This window comes from Pygocentrus nattereri, chromosome 1, assembly GCF_015220715.1.
Source record: "Pygocentrus nattereri isolate fPygNat1 chromosome 1, fPygNat1.pri, whole genome shotgun sequence".
In the NCBI taxonomy this organism is placed as follows: Eukaryota; Metazoa; Chordata; class Actinopteri; order Characiformes; family Serrasalmidae; genus Pygocentrus; species Pygocentrus nattereri.
Genome location: NC_051211.1, coordinates 35,453,219 through 35,473,910, shown reverse-complemented (window position 1 = coordinate 35,473,910; position 20,692 = coordinate 35,453,219). Strand labels below are relative to the sequence as shown.

The window sequence follows — 20,692 nt, the reverse complement described above, 5'->3', positions numbered from 1 at the left end:
AGGTAAATAATGTGATGGACAAAACTTTGCTAATGTAATATATTTTATTCATGTAGAAATGATGAAAACCACTGAAGCAGATAAATTCAAGGCTGTTTCCAGTGAGGGTTTGCCAAGTACCTGTACAGAAAAGCTTACTTTCTCAGTAGTCCATCAGTCCATTTCAGTCCACCCCCCCCCACACCCCTTTTCACTGTATTGTTGTGAGTGTAGCTTCATTCAGAGCCCTGTGATCCGAGGATAAAGGAAAACAGACTGTGTGTGAGTAGGAGGGGGGATGGGTGATCCCTCTGGAATAATGAGTCCAATTGTTTCTTCCGTGACATATTGAATCTCTGCCCAGCTTCTTATCGAATTGACTACTCTTAGTGTGTGAATGTGTCTGTGTGACCACTCATTGTCCCACAAAATGCAGCGATGGATAAACTAATTCTCATGTTTAGAGTAAAAACCTAGTTTTCACTACATAAAACATATTGTTATTGGTGGAATCAGTAGCACACGTTATAAATGGCTGTCCTGTTTTTAAAGGCTTAAGTTAATACGTCCACTGGTATGACCACATTGTAAATCTTGTTAGAAGAACTATTTATTACATCCCAACTGCAAAAGAGAAGCTTCATTCATGAAACGATTCGGATCGGTTTGTATTGTCTCATCATATATCACAACAGTGGGAAGTGTTACGAGTGTGGAAAACGGTTGCTCTATGAATACATGTATGGATCACTGTCACACCTGAAGTGCTGTGTAAAAGTCGGAGACCACCCTTCATTTATTTAATTTCCAAAGAACACAGCCATTATGTACAAGGTATTCAGGAAATATCAGGAAAGAAGCCTCAACAACTAAATATAAAGTCAACTTTTTCAGTATTTATTACAGCTTCTGTTCTTTTCAGGAGACTTGCTTTCACTTTTTCTAAGAAAGAGAACTCCAAAGTTTTCAGTGATGTTGAGGTCTGGACTCTGTGTTGGTCAGTCCATTGTTTTGAGAACAAGTTTTGTTTATTTCCTGTTCTCAGTAAGGGCTTCTTGAAAGCTGTACATCCTTTCAGACTCATAGTGTTGAATTGTGTTCTCACAGTGGAAGGACAGACAGAAACACCAGTGGATCTGTTCAGATCTGAAGTAATAGGCAAGCTTGATTTTCTCCTCTTTCCCAAAGATGAAAGCTTTAAGTAATGTTGGTCTGAAGGGGACAGTTCTAGTGGTCTACCAGTTTTTGCGTGGTTGTTAGGAGACCCACTTTCTCTACATCATTTTTTAAATTCAGTTTTGGAAACTGCTGTTTTGCACTTTATGCACGGTGATCATCTGACTTGTAATGTCCTTAGAAATATCTCTTTAAAATGAGTAACTTGTACTTAATGGCTGTTTTGATTGACTATTAACTAAACAAAAGGCAGTCTGTGACTTTTGCACAGTACTGTATAACCCTTTAAAGTATCTGCCTCTATCTGATGTTCTGAATGCATATGGTTAAAAGTGCAAAATGATTGCTTTGGCAGCCATGGGCACATATATAAAATGAATATGTGGTCTGCAAATAGCTGGACTTGAGAAAAGAAAGGCCACACTATTAGTAAAGTACTGCTCAGTCTCAGCTGTCACAGGCAGCCTGTATCTCTGGAGAATACACTGTTTCCAGTATGTGTAATGTTTACATTATGTGAACTTGGCATAATGACAATAGTATGATCATAATTACTGGACTACCATTTAGATTTTGTTGTGACTATGTTATCTTACTTGTTAATCCAAACTTTAAATGGGTATGTGAGTTTGTGTCAGTTTGTCTAAATGAGAGGACCCCTGGTAAAAGAACTGCTGACTGACCTCACTGCTTCCTGTCTTCTCTGGCATGTTTTCCGTGCTAGCCGAAATAGCCAAGTGAAAATATGTCCACATGCCCAAAAGGGAACCAACTTAAATGTGGCTTTTTCTGCAAATTTTAGTGCACGATTTTGTTTACGCGTTACTTGAGTTTAACAAATAAATCAGACGATATAAAATAAAAGTACACGAGAATATAAAATGGCACAATCTATGTTTTATTTTTTCTCCACTCTGCTAAATTCAGCAAATAAGCAGTAACCGTGCATTAAAATGTGCAGAAGTGTGTCCTTTCTAGAGGATGTATAACTTATTTATATTAGAAAATACAAAAAAAAAACATGCAAAGAGAATAATTGCCACTGAAAAGTCTGGTAAATCGATGCAAAACATAATTATGTTGTTACAGTTCTTTGTTGTTTGAACCAGAAAACCTTTCCATCCTAACTAGATAAGGGCTACAGATATATTAATCAGCATCAGTGTATTTAGTGAAAACAGGCTGTGGTGCATTTATTGTTGACTATGAAGCTGTGAAGCAATTATCAAAACAGTAAAGATTACATATGTATGATGTTTATAGTACATTTTGATGATCATATTCAGTAACAGCGGTGCACCCGAGGTGAGGCACCTCTATACTAGAGTTAAAGTTTGTGCACCCCTGGTCAAATTAAATGTTTTTTGTTGTTTTTCTAACAAATACACCTAAATAAATACACATCCTCTACTTCTGCACATTTTGGTGCACACTTAATGTTTGTTTGTTTAAACAAAAAACAAACAAACGAACATAAAATGTGGTTGTGGCATGTCGCCGTCTCCCGGGCACTGATAACTATTACGAGAGTTGGCAGGAAGGCAGGGCCCCAAACCCCGGGCGAGAGCGAAGCCCCGCAAGGGTGGCAGGGAGAGGAGAACCGCGACGTGAGCAGGGGGCGATGCACTACTGCCTTTGTAAAAGCACATTTAATAATTTTGTGTTAATTTTTTTCAAGATGTTAAACTAAATCTAACTACTAATTCCTTTTCAATTTAATCAGTATTACATAAAAAATCTATGAATTGTGCACTGAACTTAGAAAAGGAACAAACTGCGTGATTTGACAGTTTGACTAGGGATGTTCAAACATTTGTACACAGACTGTCACACTTTCTGTCACACCTGCTACCAGTTCTCATAATGATGAGAACTGCATTACCCAGAATCCGTCACGGTCACGTGAGGAGGAGCTGTTCCCTTTGCTCTTGTTCACAGACACAAATCCACTTCCCAGAATACTCAGCACAGTCAATCTCGAGTATCTCGAGTATCGAGATCTCAATACTCACAGCTGTGTTTATGATCACGTGACTAAACTAGTTAGTATTTAAGCCTGGGCTTTAGCATTAGGTATTTGCGAAGTATTGCCAGTTTCACCTGCCTAACTGAGCGTTATTTTCTGGTTCTGATACTCTGTTTGTTCTGACCTTTTTGCCTGACCTGTTTGACCCTGATTTTTGGACTTCCCCTGTTTTTACTGTTGTTTGGTTTACTGGATTTTTGGCTGATGACCTTTCGTTTGTTTCATTGACTCTGCCTTGCCTTTCCACTTCTTACCTTTGGTTTCTGTTTTATTGCTAAAATACTTTTTTGTTTGCAAGTGTTGTATAACAAATTGCATGTCCAAAAATATCTAGACACCCCTTGTAATTAGTGATTTCAGGCACTTTAAGGTGCACTTATTGCCATCACGTTTAACTGCACACACACAGCTTGTATAATCTTGAAAGCAAAGCATTGCTAATCGGATGTAATGCCCTAAGGCAGCTGCACAAGAGCCCATGGTCGCCATGCCCAAAGCCATGCATCATCTAGATGGATATTAAGCCTACCAATATTGGGCTGTGGTGCAGCTGAACTGCATAAGAGATGGAACTCCATCAAATACTTTTGGGATGAGCTGGAGTGGCATTTGTGAACTAATCAACATCAGTACCTGACCTCACCAATGCTCTTGTGGCTGAATGCAATGAAATCCTCACTGCAGTGTTCCAACCTCTGGTGTAAAGTCTTTCCAGAAGTGTAAAGGCTCCTGCAGCAGCAAAGAGGAGCAAACTCCTGACTAATATCCTTGGTTTCAGATGAAGTGCTGGATCAGCAGGTGTCTAGGTATCCACAGTCATATAGTGTGTGCAGGGTGAAAGCAAGCATGGTTGTTTTTTCCAGTGTGTTCATGCTTGTGATGTGGAAATGTTTGAAAGCCTGTTGTTTCAGTTGATAAGGAGCACTACAAAAGGACGTGTACATTAGATGGGCATTCCGGCTGAGATGTGTGTGTATGGCATGATTGTGTGTGTATCGCTGTCTTCATTTCTGTGTCTTGGTTGTATAACGAGTGCTGTTTTTGGTTGCCAGGATACTCCTCTGCAGCTGCCGCTAAAGAAGTGCTCAGTGGTGGGGAACGGAGGGGTTCTGAAGAACAGCGGCTGTGGCAGAGACATTGACCAGGCCGACTTTGTTATGAGGTAACACTGTCTTTCTGCCTCTCTGACCATCTAAAACCACTGGATGAGTTAAACACAAAAGGACACCATTGACAAGTGCCCAAGAACAGAATTGCATTCTTTTGTAGCAACTGCTGCTAGATTGGAAAAGCTGTACAGAATGCTGGAACAATGCCATTTAACATAATGAGAGACTCTAGCACACATCAGGTTTTGTCAGAGAGTGTTTAGAGTGCATTGATAATCAGGCGTCCAGTTCCCGGGTTCGAGAAACCAAAACAAATACCAGAAATAAGCAGTGCAGTCATGCTTATCATGGAGAGCTAGATAGTTGAATAAGGTATCATTGCTGTACATGTCCTTTTTCAGTATTTATAAAAGGGCTTGTGTCGAAGCACTTGCTATAAGCACGGAAATAAAAACAACATATTATTCTAAAAAGTATCTCAATATGTGTGAAAAACTGAAAAAAAAAGAAGCAGCATGTAAAATATTTATACAGTATTTTAATGTTTATTTTAATGAAATATGCATATAATTCATAACGGGGTGTTATGTGCACTCAACTAGCACTTTTCAGCATAGATAAGTGTGAAGAAACTGACATGGATGAGGAAATATATAATGTTATTTAATACATAGTTTCTAATTTAATCAGTTCATTTTAAAAAACATTAGACAAACCATAAAATCCTAAAATGTCTTAAATGTGACATTACATCCTCAATCTAAACAACTTTTGGGCATTTTGTACATCGTGAGGCCCTTTGTTTACACACATCTTGATTGTAGTCAGGACATAACAGATGGAGCACAACACAAGAACTTAACCTCAGCTCACTCAACGTTACTGAGTTGCCTTCAGTAGCACAGATGTATTTGATATTGTGCACACCTCATAGAACAGTTTATAAGAAATTGACTATGATTAATTTACTACAACTTTCTTCCGCACTTGGACTTGGCAAAATATTTAAATCACAGATGAGGGATTCATGGGATTCATTTCTTCCAGCACATGCATTGTACAGCCCTGAGAATGTGAACATTGCTTCAGAACATACTGTTCACTTCCCAGGGCATATAGTACATGCTTTTAAACTAAGCTGCAAAAACAGCCTGTGTTGAATTCATTGTTTTTGTGACGTTATCAGTGCATTCACATATTCAGCCGACAGCAGATTAGCACCCGTTCTTGCTGAAGTTATAAGGACTGTTTACGCTTGGACTTGTCTCTAAATGAAGCGGAATACAGAGAAGTAGGGCTGCTCGATTATGGCAAAAATCATAAAAATGATTTTTATTTAGATTTTATGTTGAGTTCTTGAATATTTAACATAATTATTAATCATGCATCAGTTATTGAATGTAAAAAAATTCCTAAAGCCTTAATTCAAGTGAAAAGCAAAGAAAAATAAGTATAAAAAATGATATATATGAAAGTAATTAAAAAAATTAATAAGTAAGATTTATTATATAAAAATAATAAATAAAAAGATTAGACCAAAATGATTAGATGAGTTTGGGTGTTTATTGAGGGACAAAAGCATACTGTAAAGGCAATGAGTGCGCATTGTAATGCAGTACAATAATCGTTTTATCTTGATTATCTTTTTTCATTATCTTTGGAAGCTAAAATCATTGAGAAGATAAATCAAATTAAAAATGAAATCTGATTAATTGCCCAGCCCGACAGGGCAGTAAATCAGTGCTTATGAAACAGTTTGCTTTAAACCATCTCTTATAAAAGCACATTAAAAGCAGCCTGTTGAATTCTAAAGGGTTAAAAGGTTGAAGTTGGAAAAGGTTGTGAAAAATGAATTGTTTAAATTTTGTGCTCCAACTCCAACACAAAGTTCCTAAACCTAATTAGAGATTAGGTTTAGAATCAGCTGCAGTGTTCCTCTAACATTCTCAATGTCTGCAAAGAATTCATTCATTTCTTCCTAGTCTTTGTTTCTTATTCTAGATGTAACCTGCCTCCACTGTCCAAAGAATACATTGAAGATGTGGGTATGAAGACACAGCTGGTGACTGCTAATCCCAGTATTATAGAGAAGAGGTATGTGTGGGTTGGCTGTATTTCAGTCCATTGCCTAGTGGATGAATACACATTTTACGCAGTAGATGCTGATTCACCAAGACCACTGAGAAAGTAATGTTCTATACAGAATTGACCCCACCAGTCTCCCTTTTGTCCTTATATTACTTTCTTTATTGGTAAAGGATTATAATCATCAAGTAAGTGGCAGTACTCAGTTTCTCCCCAGTAAAGATATTAAATTAGCACTCAGTAGATTCAAGCACAGCTAATCAAATAACTACAGAAACATACTCCTTCGACGGTAAACACTGATTACCTGTTAACCCCTTTTTGTTGTAAAACAATTACGGCTGGTATGTTGTGTAGGGAAAAAATCTGAACTCTTAGGGACATATAAGTAGGTCCAGACTTTCATCCCTCATTCTTTTAGCTACATAACTCAGATAATAGTTCATAATATGTACTAAATAGTTTTTGGGTAACCTCATAAATGGCCAAAAACATTTATTACATACCTGTATAACCCAAGAATAACTTGGACAGTTTGTACTGTAGTCCATGTAGTTACTGAATATTATAAAAACATTCAGATTTTATGTAAGACCACGCATTACAGTGATTTTATCATGGTTAAAGTGATAAATTTAGCTTTGATAAAATCATTGTAACGCATGGCGTATTGCTTTAATCCTAAAATCTGATGCTGAGGCATGTTTAAAGCTGTAATACTTGTTATATGCACACATTAATGGCCAAATTTCAACATCTTAGTTCTGTATTAAAGCACCAAGTCACTAAAAATCCTTGTGCTGTTGTAGAATCATCTTTGACTGTTGTGCTGCTAGCATGGATAACCAAATGTACTGATGAAATAAGTTGTTTAAACTGAAGGGTTGACAACTTATTTTCTTAAATAAGACACTGCTGATCAGATAACTATATGCTAAAAGATATGATAAAAGATAACTAACTCTCTAAACAACTCTTTGATTAATATCACTGATTTTGAATTAATGTACTTACTATATGATTCATTCGTTTTAAAACTGCGACATGAAAAAGTGAAGAATGTGTTACAACCCCAATTCCAGTGAAGTTGGGACGTTGTGTAAAACAGAAATAAAAACAGAATACGATGATTTGCAAATCCTTTTCAACCTATATTCAATTGAACACACTACAAAGACAAGATATTTAATGTTCAAATGGATAAACTTTGTTGTTTTTTGCAAATATTCACTCATTTTGAATTTGATGCCTGCAACATGTTCCAAAGAAGTTGGGACAGGGGCAACAAAAGACTGGGACAGTTGAGGAATGCTCAAAAAAACACCTGTTTGGAACATTCCACAGATGAACAGGTTCATTGGAAACAGGTGAGTGTCATGATTGGGTATAAAGGGAGCGTCCCTGAAGCAAGGATGGGGCGAGGTTCACTACTTTGTGAACACCTGCATGAGCAAATAGTCCAACAGTTTAAGAACATTTCTCAACGTGCAATTGCAAGGAATTTAGGGATTTCATCATCTACAGTCCATAATATCATCAAAATATTCAGAGAATCTGGAGAAATCTCTGCAAGTAAGCGGCAAGGCAGAAAACCAACACTGAATGCCCGTGGCCTTCGATCCCTCAGGCAGCACTGCATTAAAAACTGACATCATTCTGTAATGGATTTTACCACATGGGCTCAGGAACACTTCAGAAAACCACTGTCAGTGAACACAGTTCGTCGCTCCATCTCCAAGTGCAAGTTAAAACTCTGCCATGCAAAGCGAAAGCCATATATCAACAACCCCCAGAAACGGTGCCAGCTTCTTCAGAGGAAAAGGACTGTCTGGATTGTTATCAGCACAAAGTTCAAAAACCAGCATCTCTGATGGTATGGGGGTGTGTTAGTGCCCATGGCAGGGGTAACTTGCACATCTGTGAAGGCACCATTAATACATACAAGTTTTGGAGCAACATATGCTGCAATCCAAGCAACGTCTTTTTCAGGGACATCCTGCTTATTTCAGCAAGACAATGCCAAGCCACATTCTGCACATGTTACAACAGCGTGGCTTCATAGTAAAAGAGTGCGGGTACTAGACTGGCCTGCCTGCAGTCCAGACTTGTCTCCCATTGAAAATGTGTTGTGTATTATGAAGCGCAAAATACGACAACGGAGACTTCGGACTGTTGAGCAACTGAAGTTGTACATCAAGCAAGAATGGGAAAGAATTCCACCTACAAAGCTTCAACAATTAGTGTCCTCAGTTCCCAAGCGCTTATTGAGTGTTGTTAAAAGGAAAGGTGATGTAACACAGTGGTAAACATGCCCCTGTCCCAACTTCTTTGGAATGTGTTGCAGGCATCAAATTCAAAATGAGTGAATATTTGCAAAAAACAATAAAGTTTATCCGTTTGAACATTAAATATCTTGTCTTTGTAGTGTATTCAATTGAATGTAGGTTGAAAAGGATTTGCAAATCATCGTATTCTGCTTTTATTTCTGTTTTACACAACGTCCCAACTTCATTGGAATTAGGGTTGTACTTAAAAGTTTTACACTTCAGATGTCCATGTTGTAGTTAGACCTGCCTTGCGTAGCATCACACCCAGGCTGAATCTCGAATGGCTCCCTCCCATAGGCACTCAGGGAAATAAGTGTTGTTGTAATGTTAGTAATTTGGTGAATAAAAACTACTTAGACACTTATAAAGCAATACTTTTATAACTATACAACTGCTAAATAAAAAGCTAACGAAACATTCTTGTTTTCTTTTAGCAGTCCGTGTTTGCTTGGCCACAATAACATGCTTCAAACATGTTAACTTTAAACTAATTGATCTTGATTAGTATTAATCAAAACTTGGGATATTTATTTTTTTCTTAATCTTTGTATTTTGCTTTATTTTATCAGGCCATTCATTACAACAATTATTACGGGTAAGGTGATCAATTTACTTACAGTAATAAAGTTAATAAGCTTTAATAGGCTTTGGCATGTAATAGGCTGGGGAATTTAACTGCTTAAACTGTGAGATTAACAACTAAATAATTAGCCTAACATTTAAGGGGTTCTTTCATTTGTTTATTTTTGTGCAAGTTGTAGTTTAACAATGGGTGGGACCCATTTCATGAGAAAATATGTCACTCCAAGCCTTCTGGAATCCCTCGATATTACTGCCTGTGAAAAACAACAGCTCCTTACTGAAAGAGTCACTGTTAAACTGTTAGGATTAAATATTTATTAATATCTCTTACAAGTTTCAACTAATATGTTGAATGTCCTTTACAAGCTTAAAATGCTTGTATTTAGTCTAGAACAGCCAAGCAATGTTTGTGTAAATCACTTTTAGCTTTGCACTAATGTACTACTTTTAAAGGTAGTAAACTGTCACTGGGGCAGTACTCTTATCACTGGGGTGGTACCCTCAAGGGTACATCTCAGTAACTTTAGCCAGAAAACATAACTGTACCATGATCAATTTAAATTTTAAATGATATTTCAATAAGTTTCACACACCCCATCTCATCTCCAGGCTTTTTATTGTATTGTTCTATTTTAATCATTAGGTTATGAAAAGATACAACTATGTACTTTTTCACCTGGAAAAAACTTGTAATGTAATGTACACAATTGGACCCTAAAACCACTGTTGTACCTTTAGGGGAACATTTACATTGTTTGGGTCTTGATGAATGAAAAATGTACGTGCACAGAGCCTTTTTTTCTAACAGTGTAAGTAGAGCAGTGATAGCTGTTTGCTTCACTACAGAGTGCATGTACCTGCCTGCGAATGTGGACTTTGCAAAGGATGAATTGCTATCCAATCATAATAGCTGGAATATCTTCACCTAGCTTGCAACATCCTCCAGCTCATGTCAGACTCAGTGCCATCACTGATAAATACAATGCTGGTAAACACAACACAAGACTGTGAAGTTGTTGTCACAGCCTGCCTGAGCTATCAAACGCACCAGACCTGAACTCTTAATAAAGCACATGAGAAATGAAAGAATGTCATGTGCAATATGTCAAGGACAGAGGAAGTTCAAGTTATGTTATATGCATTCATACATTCATTATAAACATGGTTATACATTTTTATAAAAATGAATTTCACTGAGCTACACTTTCTAATTGAGTGTGAAGTCAAGCACTAGAACCCTTCACTCTGTAACACTACACTACAATAATGCTAATTTCTGCTAGCATATTGGATATGTGTTAAGTGTAAGATGTTTAGGAGAGAAGGCAGTGGACTTTTTAATCAGGTTGTTTAACAAAATCCTGGAGAGTGAGAGGATGCCTGATGAGTGGAGAAGCAGTGTACTGGTCCCCATTTTTAAGAACAAGGGTGATGTGCAGAGCTGCAGTAACTACAGAGGTATAAAGTTGATGAGCCATGAAGGTATGGGAAAGAGTTGTTGAAGCAAGGCTAAGGCGAGAGGTTCAGATCAGTGAGCAGCAGTTTGGTTTCATGCCCAGAAAGAGTACCACAGATGCAATTTTTGCATTGAGAGTGTTGGTAGAGAAGTACAGAGAAGGTCAGACGGAGCTGCATTGTGTCTTTGTGGATCTAGAGGCATATGATAGGGTGCCAAGACAGGAACTGTGGTACTGTATGAGGAAGTCACGTGTAGCTGAAAAGTATGTTAGGGTAGTACAGGGCATGTATGAGGATAGTGAGACAGTGGTGAGGTGTGCAGTTGGAGTGACAAATGGTTTCAAGGTGAAGGTAGAGTTACATCAGGGATCAGCTTTGAGCCCCTTCTTGTTTGCAATGGTGATGGACAGGTTGACAGATGAGGTCAGGCAGGAGGCTCCATGGACCATGATGTTTGCAGATGACATTGTAATCTGTGGTGAGAGTAGAGAGCAGGTGGAGGAGAATCTGGAGAGGTGGAGGTTTGCGCTGGAGAGGAGAGGAATTAAGGTCAGTAGAGACAAGACGGAATACATGTGTGTGAATGAGAGGGAGACAGGTGGAAAGGTGAAGATGCAAGGAGTAGAGGTCGTAAAGGTGGATGACTTCAAATATCTTGGGTCAACCATCCAGAGCAATGGACAGTGTAGAAAAGAGGTGAGGAAGAGGGTGAAGGCAGGATGGAGTGGGTGGAGACAGGTGTCAGGGCTGATGTGTGACAGAAGGATAGCAGCAAGAGTGAAAGGGAAGGTTTACAAGACAGTAGTGCGTCCTGCTATGATGTATGGTTTGGAGACTGTGGCTCTGTCTAAAAGACAGGAGGCTGAGCTGGAGGTGGCGGAGATGAAGATGCTGAGATTTTCATTGGGAGTGACAAGGATGGACAAGATTAGAAATGAGCAGATCAGAGGGACAGTGAAGGTGGAGCAGTTTGGAGATAAAGCCAGAGATATAATTCATTTTTATAAATATTTATAGCCATGTTTATAATGCATTATGAGTGCATTATAGCATGTTAAGAATGAGTTTATAGATGCTTACAAAGGTGACATTCATGGAAAGTGTTACCAATATCTATCAAAAAAAAATGTGACAAATCTTATTTGATCTTATTTCAATGGATTGGGTGTCTGCTATATTAAGCCAAACCCAGTTTCCTTCCTTCATGTATTGTTTTATTGTGTGCTATGTACTTCACTGTTGAAGAGATGACGAACATTGTTCACAACTCGCTGGAAGGAGGAGTGTTTTCAGAAATAAACAGGAAGATGTAAATGTGTTAACAGTGGATCATGAAAACTGAAATATCTGCAATGTCATGTTTTGTTAAACACCAGCAAGTAAAATGTAAACCAAAAGCTATTAAGTATACATTCTACCCCTGAGCACAAGTGGCGTGTCACCCAAAGCATGCACAAAATACACTCCTGTCACATGTTGTAAGTTTGCTTTACTAACTGTGCCATTTCTGGTTTCAAACTGCAGTTAGCAAAAACAGCACATTCAAAATCGAAAGAAAGCTATAAAAAACTGCATTTCTAATTTGTTAAGCATTCTGCCTTTAGATTTATAACTCAAACTCTATGGAAGTGGAACAGATTCTCTTACAATGGCATATAGTGTCTAAACAGTAAGTCTTTAATCTGACTTTTAATACAATGCTGCTGCTGTCTGTGATATATTCTGAGCTATACAGTAACAAAAGTATTGAAAATTATTTTATTATAATGATTATCATTATGAAACCTGAATATAAACTCTTTTTTTTTGTTTGGGTGGGTAGGGCACACAGCTGTGTTAATGCCTGTTGCCTGTGAAATATCACCCTGTACTTACACGGCTTTGAAGAAGAGTAGTATTTGTCCTCGAAGACAGATTGATGGTATGGCCAAGAGATACTGGTAAAAAGAAAAAGAAGAAGAAAGACGTAGTTACTACCCGTACAATATGAATAAGTGCAGTATGAAATCATAGTGTATTCAGTACACTATAAAATTAATAACAAATTTAAAATTTATACTACTACACACATATCAAAAGTAAAATTACTGCAGAATGCTAAAGTAACTGGTGTAGCCACATATCATCAATATTAAACATGCTATAAAATGGTCATTAGAAAAATAATTTTAAAAAAAACATATCAGTACAACATGTCACATTATACACATCCTACAAATGTATTCATTTTACTGTAGTAGTAGTTGGCAAACTAGCATTATCTTACCTAAATTATGTGGTGATTTTATTTATGAAAACACGACAATCAGAATGGCATCATCATTAAAGTATGGTATGAAAAAGTGGATCAGTACATTTTAATTTTAATCAAATCAATTCTAAAAACACAATAAGCCATGTCAGACCATGCTTTACATTTGTGATGGGTCAGGCACATTTTTCTTTATTAAATGCTATAACATACATCAATGTTCAATTAATAATTCTATTTATTATTAATAATCATTATGATAAAACCAAGCAGTGTACTTTGTTCACACTAGGCCACAGTTGACAAGAAACATAAAAGCCATCGATTATTTGGCAAACAGCAAAACAGGCATTTTACTACAGCTCTGAATGCGGTTCAAATCCATTTTATAAGCACTGTTTTTAACTTCCCTCTAAATGAGACGCTCATGGGAGGTCGGTGTGCCATTTGTCTCCCACTGATACTACGCTTACAAATATGTATGTAAAGATAAAAGCTATTAAAAAGAAAAGTCTTATGTGCATCTATTTTAGATAAATACTTAAAAAATATATAACTTTATAAATAAAAATACAACATTTTGGCAGCATTTTTGCCATCCCAGCCTTTTATAGTACACTTTACCTTAAAATAGCAATTAAAATACTTTACAAATAAAATAAAATACTATTTAAACCATTGTTTTCCTGAGATAAAAGATCACATTTTTGAATAGTTTAATGTATCTTTTTTTGAATCCATGCTGAAAAAATGGTTTTAAATTGTTTCATTTGTAATGCTGCGTTTACATGTTTGCGGTAGATGGACATCAGAAAACCAGATATTCCATTGTTTCAATGGAGCCTTGACAAAGAAAGGATGCCAAACATTTCTTTGTTGAATTCCAGACAAATTTAATACTTAGTAAAACAAAAAATATGTACTATGAGGCATGGAACGTCGTTTTTTTCCAGTGCAAACATGTGAACTCAGCAATAGTGTTACAAAGACACAATGGCACCCCAATCATAGAATAACGCTCATCTTTTTTTGCCCCTCCCCCCACAGCTTTCAGAACCTCCTGTGGTCTCGGAAAGCCTTCGTGGAGAGCATGAAGGCCTACGGCTCCAGCTACATCTACATGCCTGCCTTTTCTATGAAGCCAGGGACTGACCCCTCCCTCAGGGCTTATCATGCCCTGGCTGACTCCGCCTCCAATCAGACCTTGCTGTTTGCCAACCCGGACTTCCTGAAGAACGTGGGCCGCTTCTGGAAGAGCCGTGGCGTGCACGGCAAGCGCCTCTCCACTGGCCTCTTCCTGGTCAGCCTTGCGCTGGGCCTGTGTGAGGACGTCACAGTCTATGGCTTCTGGCCATTTTCGGTGGGGCTGGATGAGCGGCCAGTCAGTCATCACTACTACGACAACATCCTGCCCTCGTCAGGCTTCCATGCTATGCCCGAGGAGTTCCTGCAGCTGTGGCACCTTCACAAGAGTGGCACACTGCGCATGCGCATAGGTCATTGCGCACAAGGAAAGGTCCAATAAGAGGAGGAGTGGTTGCCCTGGGCAGCCATCTTAGAGTTTTTTCTGTTAGTGGCTCCGCCCCCCACCACCACAACCACCACCACCTATTCTTCAGATTAGCATAAGAATAAGGGGAATACCCCCCCACCAAACTGATACCACCCATAGTCTCTGCTTGATTGCAGTAGAAAAAGACTCAATACCGCCTCCTAACACACACATCCACACCCACATGCACTCAGTCACGCAAATACACACATTTTCTTTGCTGTTGCCAAGGGGATGTCATTTAGACCTGCATGGACATCCATTTCCACATTTCCATTCACCAGGCAGCATTTGATGACTGAGGTAGGGGGATGCGGGGGCCGTAGGCTTACAGTTTGAATGCTATAGCCATAGCTATGTTTTTTTTATGGCAGCTGGGCTCCAGGACCCCCCGGGCCTTTTTTTTCTCTAAAGCCAGAACAAGAGGACAGGGCGTGTGGGGGTGGGTACTAAAAGACGTCTTGAATGGATTCAGACGAAGGAGAAGAAATAATAAAAGCAGGCTCTTTGCCAAGGCAACAGGGTTGGAGAGGGGGGGTGGTTAGGGTGGGCAGATCTGGGCTAAAAATGGACAAGAGAAAAAAGAAACAAACTAGAAACACTACAGCGATAATTCTTACATTTTTTTTGTTTTGTTTTTTTGTCACATCCTGAGGATTCGTTATTTTAAGCGTGGGGAAATAACAATGAGGAAAAGACTTGAACTTTGTTTTGTCAAAATTCTCAGCGCAGATCCAATGTACAGACCAAGTTCTAGCTGCCAAAAGGGAAACATGAACATTTGAAATGAAGTGAAATGAATGTACTGCAAATGCACTGCTGTTTGGACCACCATTTGAACATTCTTTCATCACACAACCGTCTATTTTAAGCTGTACTTCTGTATATCCTGTGTTTGTGTACTGAGGTTTCAACCCATAGTCAAAAGGAAGGTACAAGTGGAACCTGTGAAGAGCTTCACATCAATCAGGGGTGGATAAACAATGTATTTGATTTTTTTTGCCAGTGGAAGTGCTATGACCGCCTTTAAAGTGAAGTAATGTGAGCTGCAGCCTTGCTTTGCGTGTGATTTGTGCTGCAAAAGGTAGCAGTGGTTGACGCAGGATCAGATGTAGTGATGCTGTAGGTACCCTTGGAGCAGTAGTGCTGCTCCTGGCTGCTTTGGGTGCTGGACACCTTGTACTGGAACCAATTTTGTACATACTTAGCATTACTTTGGTCAGTGTTTTGGTCACCATTCTGATTCCTTTGAATGTAAAGGCAGCCAATGAAGTAATCTGCTACTGGAATAGTTTATATCTGTACACCTTTTAGGTAGACAGTTTTTATTTTCTTAAAGGAGTGCTCCAATGTTTTCAGCATCTGTAATGTTTGTTCAGAACCACAGACAATAAGTGTGATGCATTTTTCTGTGTTTAGTAAAAATTGTTGCCTTAAAACACAGGAGGTTCTAAAGGCCCAAAAAATGTGAGATGTGCATTGCAGTCTTCGTTTTCATTAAGAACTTCACACTGCGTTTTTTTCAATAGTGCTTCTGGCAGCATGTCTCCCTGTTGCTTAGCAACAACAGCGTTGGTCAGCTGTGTTATTGCTATCATATCTACATGCAGAAAGTTGAACAACTACTTAACTAGCCTACATCACAAAGCCAAAGTAAAGAATTTTTTTTTTATTCATGTAATGATGTGATGATGTAATAACCCCTTCTTCATTATAGCTGTTACTGAAAGCCCAACTTACCTGGGATCTGATCGGTCATCACAGAAAAAATGCACAAGCTATATGGTACTTAACCACTTTCAGGTAAATGCCCTTCAGGTGAGGCAGGCCTGCTTCAGGCAGACATAGCTTGCCACTTGGTGTAAAAGACTACATAGATTAACACAGTAGGGTTTGCGTGTATCATTTCATATCTGCTGCATTTTAAGGGTGTACTGCATGTTGAGGGAATATGCATCAGCCGACACATTTGCTAAATGGGTCAAGCTATGGTGATTTGCTGTAAATTTTGAATGTGTGGCTCCTTTGGACAGATCTAGCATGCATATGTCATCCCAGCCAAATTTTCTTTTTTGTTTTTGTTTTTTTTTTTTTTTGTTTTGTTTTTAGGGGTTGGGGGGGCATTGTGTGGATACTGTCCTCCCCCCTGAACCTCCATGGTTTCCAGCCAAGCCTCCCATGATTAGGTTCTGGGACAGGGCCCGAGCACTCCACACAAAAGATAAAACAATCAATGGGAGCAGAGAACACTGTGTTCATATACTTTTAAGACCAGAGGTGTGACCATCACACCTACATGAGCTTGTTACACATCCGATACCAAAATCATAGACATTAATTTGGAGTTAGCCCCACCTTTGAAACTAACAGCATCCACTCTTCTGGGAAGGCTTTCTACAAGATTTTGAAGTGTGTCTGTTGGAATTTGTGGCCATTCAATTCAGAGGGCATTTGTAAGGTCAGGCCTGGCTCACAGTTAATTCCAGTGGTGTTCAATGGGGTAGAGGTCAATTCCTCCACACTAAACTTATCAAACCATGTCATGAGGGGCCCTGTTTTGTGCACAGTCATGCTAGAATAGGAAATGGCCTTCCCAAAACTCTTGTCACATAGTTGGATGCATATAATTGTCTAAAATGTCTTTGTATGCTGTAACATTACCCTTCACTGGACCTAAGGGACCAAGGCCCAACCCCAGATAATAGCCCCAGTCCATTATCCCTCCTCCATTAAATTTTACTGTTGGCGCTATGCATTCTGGTAGCATTCTCCCGGCATCCACCAAACCCAGATTCGTCCATCAGACTGCGATAGTGAAGTGTGACTCATCACTCCAGAGAACATGTTTCCACTACTTCAGAGTCCAGTGGTGATGTTCTTTACACACTCCAGCCCATGCTTGGCATTGCCCATGGTGAGCTTAGGTTTATATTCAACTGCTCAATCCCATTTCATGAAACCCCTGATGCACATTTGTTAAGATGATGTTGCTTCCAGAGGCAATTTGGAACCCTGTACTGAGTGATGCAACACAGGATAGGTCATTTTTTTATGTGCTACACACTTCAGCACTCAGCTGCCACATTTTATGAGTTTGCATGGTCTACCATGTCATGGCTGACCTGTTGTTGCTCCTAGACATTTCACAGTAATGGCACATACAGTTGACTAGTGTACATCCAGCAGAGCAGAAATTTTCCAAACCAACATGTGGCAAAGGTGGCATCCTGTGACAGTGCCCCATTTAAAGTCACTGAGCTCTTTAGTTTGACCCAATCTACTGCCAATGTTTGTCTGTGGAGACTGGATGACTATGTGCTTGATTTTACACACCTGTTAGCAATAGGTATGGATGAAACCACACTATCTAGGAGTGGTGTTCACATACTTTTGGTCATATAGTGTATCTCCCATTGAAAACAGTAAATAAAAGGCTTCTCTGCTTCCAAATATTTTACAATGTGATCCCCTTTAGTACATTTACATTTTTTTACATTTACAGCATTTAGCAGACGATCTTATCCAGAGTGACGTACAAGAAGTGCTTTGTCTATCTAGAGAAAGTATATTTGCTAGTTAGCAATAGGCTAGAGAGACACCACTAGGTCTAAATTGTGGTGCAGCTATCTAAGCTTGATTCCTGGCATCCATGGCTGGCTATCCAAGAGAGCTGACTAATGCGGACGTCTGTTAGCCAACATAGCAAAATGCAATTCCTTACTCAAGCCCATTTGTTAGCTAGGTACATCTTGATCTACTGGGTGAAATTGAGTACTACGAGGTAGGTCTCCCACTTTCTCACCATAATACCAAGCTGGGAGGGTGAAGACTAGCATGTGCTGCCTCTGAGATATGAAGCACCTGCCTCTAATGCACATACAAAGGAAACACCAACTGCCATTTCCGGTACATCAGCTAATAGAAATCCTCTCTTGGACTCTCATGTGTTGGACATGGACCCACTTAGCTAGTGGGTGGAATTGACTTTGACTACAAGTTAAAATCAGTAAAAAATAGTAAGAGAACACACTTAATGTAGAAGCCAATGATTAGATGCTAAAGCAAATTGGCTTCTATTGAAAGCGTGTTTTGAGTCAACCTTTTTGCGTTACTTTTCCAAATACATGGAAATGCATTAAATTTATTGTCTGTGGTAAAGGAGCATGTGCTGTAAATGTGATGTTGAAAAACACTAGAGTATTCCTTTAATATCTTAATATAACATTTTATCTGGCCTTTGGTCTCTTGGCAAACAAGGGTATACACTTATCTTGTAGGTGCTAGTTTTACTATGTCACTCATTCAGAGCCTCTGAAAACCCATATATGGTAGCTATGTTGGAATAGATTAAAAAGAGGCCTAAAGGTCAGATAAGTGCACAGCTGAGGTGAATGATACAGCATAGAGCCATATCATGTTGTTTGGCATGCTCCGACACAAAGGCCACTGTGTTGAAAGTCATGAAGGAAACAATATCCACACGCACTCCAGCGTGCTTCGACCAGGCTTCTGAAATCCATCCTCACTGTCTGTATATCATCCATTCACATTCCTTGAAAGGTTGAGTGCCTTTTTAACGTAAAAGAAAAAAAAGTCTAAATAAGCATTATTTTTTCTTTTTTGTAAGTGACACTGAAAGCAGTATGTAAGGACTAAAGATTTATCTTGCCTTTTTTGTTCCTTCCTGGGAGTTTTCCATATTTTTGATTCTGTGTTAGGTGATGTATCCAGTGGGATGATGGTGATTGCATACAGTTTAGTGAGAAGCCTCAATGGAGTCCTATAACTAGCTGGTTGCAGAAGGACCAAGTTGAATTTAATACATCTTAATGTCGCAAAAGTTGCCAATTGAAGGCATCTCTTCTAACTATATTTATGATGGAGGATATTGGTAAATGTTTAAAGAGAGAGTAGGCATTTGAATTTGTGTTATTTACACCTTTTTTATGTCTTATTCAGTGTTGTGAATGAGTGCGACCGTAGCTTGTATTGCGGCATGCATGACTGTGGTACATGTATTTGTTTAGTAAACTGAATTTGAGTTGGGAGATATTTTATAGCTCATTTTCATTTCTGCCCCCTTTTGATTTCTGAGCCACGTCAAGCTGTGTACCCAAAGTGTAGCAGCACTTACCTCAACTGTTTTCTCACTACTAAGCCCTTCTACGAAATATGAAACATATTTATTCAGCCCAGGAGTGTAGACCTCTTTGAGCTTATGACAAATCAAACTATTTGTACTGTTCAGTGTTGCTGAGCCTGGATGTTGAGGTAGGAGTCTGTCCTCATGGCTGTGAGGGCAATGCTTGTGTAACTGCTTGGTTAAGTTCACCGTAAATAGGTGTGCTGTAATTTGCCTTGCTTGAAAAGAAAACCTAACATATTTGTAATGTGGACGTGAGTGAAACTGAAAAAACGTGGAAGCAGTCATGTCTCAGATCGGGGCACAGGGCAAGAGCTTCTGTTTTTTTGAGCATGTCATACTGAAAAACGGAAATGAACAGCTTGGTCTGAACGATGTTTTTCTGCCACTTGGGTTACGACAATAGAAAAAAAACTGAATCAAGCAAATGATGCATCTAAAATGAAGGAAATTATTGATATTAAATAATAAAGCAACCCAGTTTTAACTGTCCTGGTTTTGTGCACCACTGCCTTTCTTTTTACGTAATAGTTTCAGTAGTGTGCAAAAGTCAGAGACCCCCCCCCTTTCAATCAGCTAAATAAAAATAAATAAGTGAAGGGTGGTCTCTGACATTTGCACAGTACAGTGTGTTTTGTGGAATGTTCAAATCTTTTCACTCCATCTTAGGATGGTTAGTTTAGTGTTCGCTCTCAACAAATGTACAATATGAAGGTTTTACCAATGTCGATTTCACGCTCTAATATCGCTTATGAGGCTAATGGATGTTTTCATAATCGATGAAAGACTTCACTGTGATTAGTTGACCAATAATTAAAAATAAATAAATAAATAAACAATGTTGTGCTTAAACATTCAGATGGCAGCACCACTTTACTTTTGGTCCAACTCCCTCTCTGAAAGTCCCAAAAGCTGCCAAATATAGGCTACTTTACTTAATGTGAGAAGCCACATGGCGCTGACCAGGAAATTCGTATTGCAGCCTCATAAGCTCCCCAGGCTGA

At 38.8% G+C, this 20,692-nt stretch overlaps 1 protein-coding gene across 1 annotated transcript in view; it reads left to right on the top strand.

Annotated features, from left to right (window-relative positions):
* The window catches only part of st8sia1 (ST8 alpha-N-acetyl-neuraminide alpha-2,8-sialyltransferase 1), a 35,430-nt gene extending 15,250 nt beyond the window's left edge, over window positions 1–20,180 (top strand). The window contains exons 3-5 of the mRNA XM_017696964.2: window positions 4,234–4,343; window positions 6,292–6,384; window positions 14,041–20,180. Of these exons, the coding sequence (XP_017552453.1) occupies window positions 4,234–4,343; window positions 6,292–6,384; window positions 14,041–14,518 (681 nt within the window). The 3' untranslated portion in view covers window positions 14,519–20,180. The remainder of the gene's footprint in view (window positions 1–4,233; window positions 4,344–6,291; window positions 6,385–14,040) is intronic.
* Window positions 20,181–20,692: the final 512 nt, after the last annotated feature.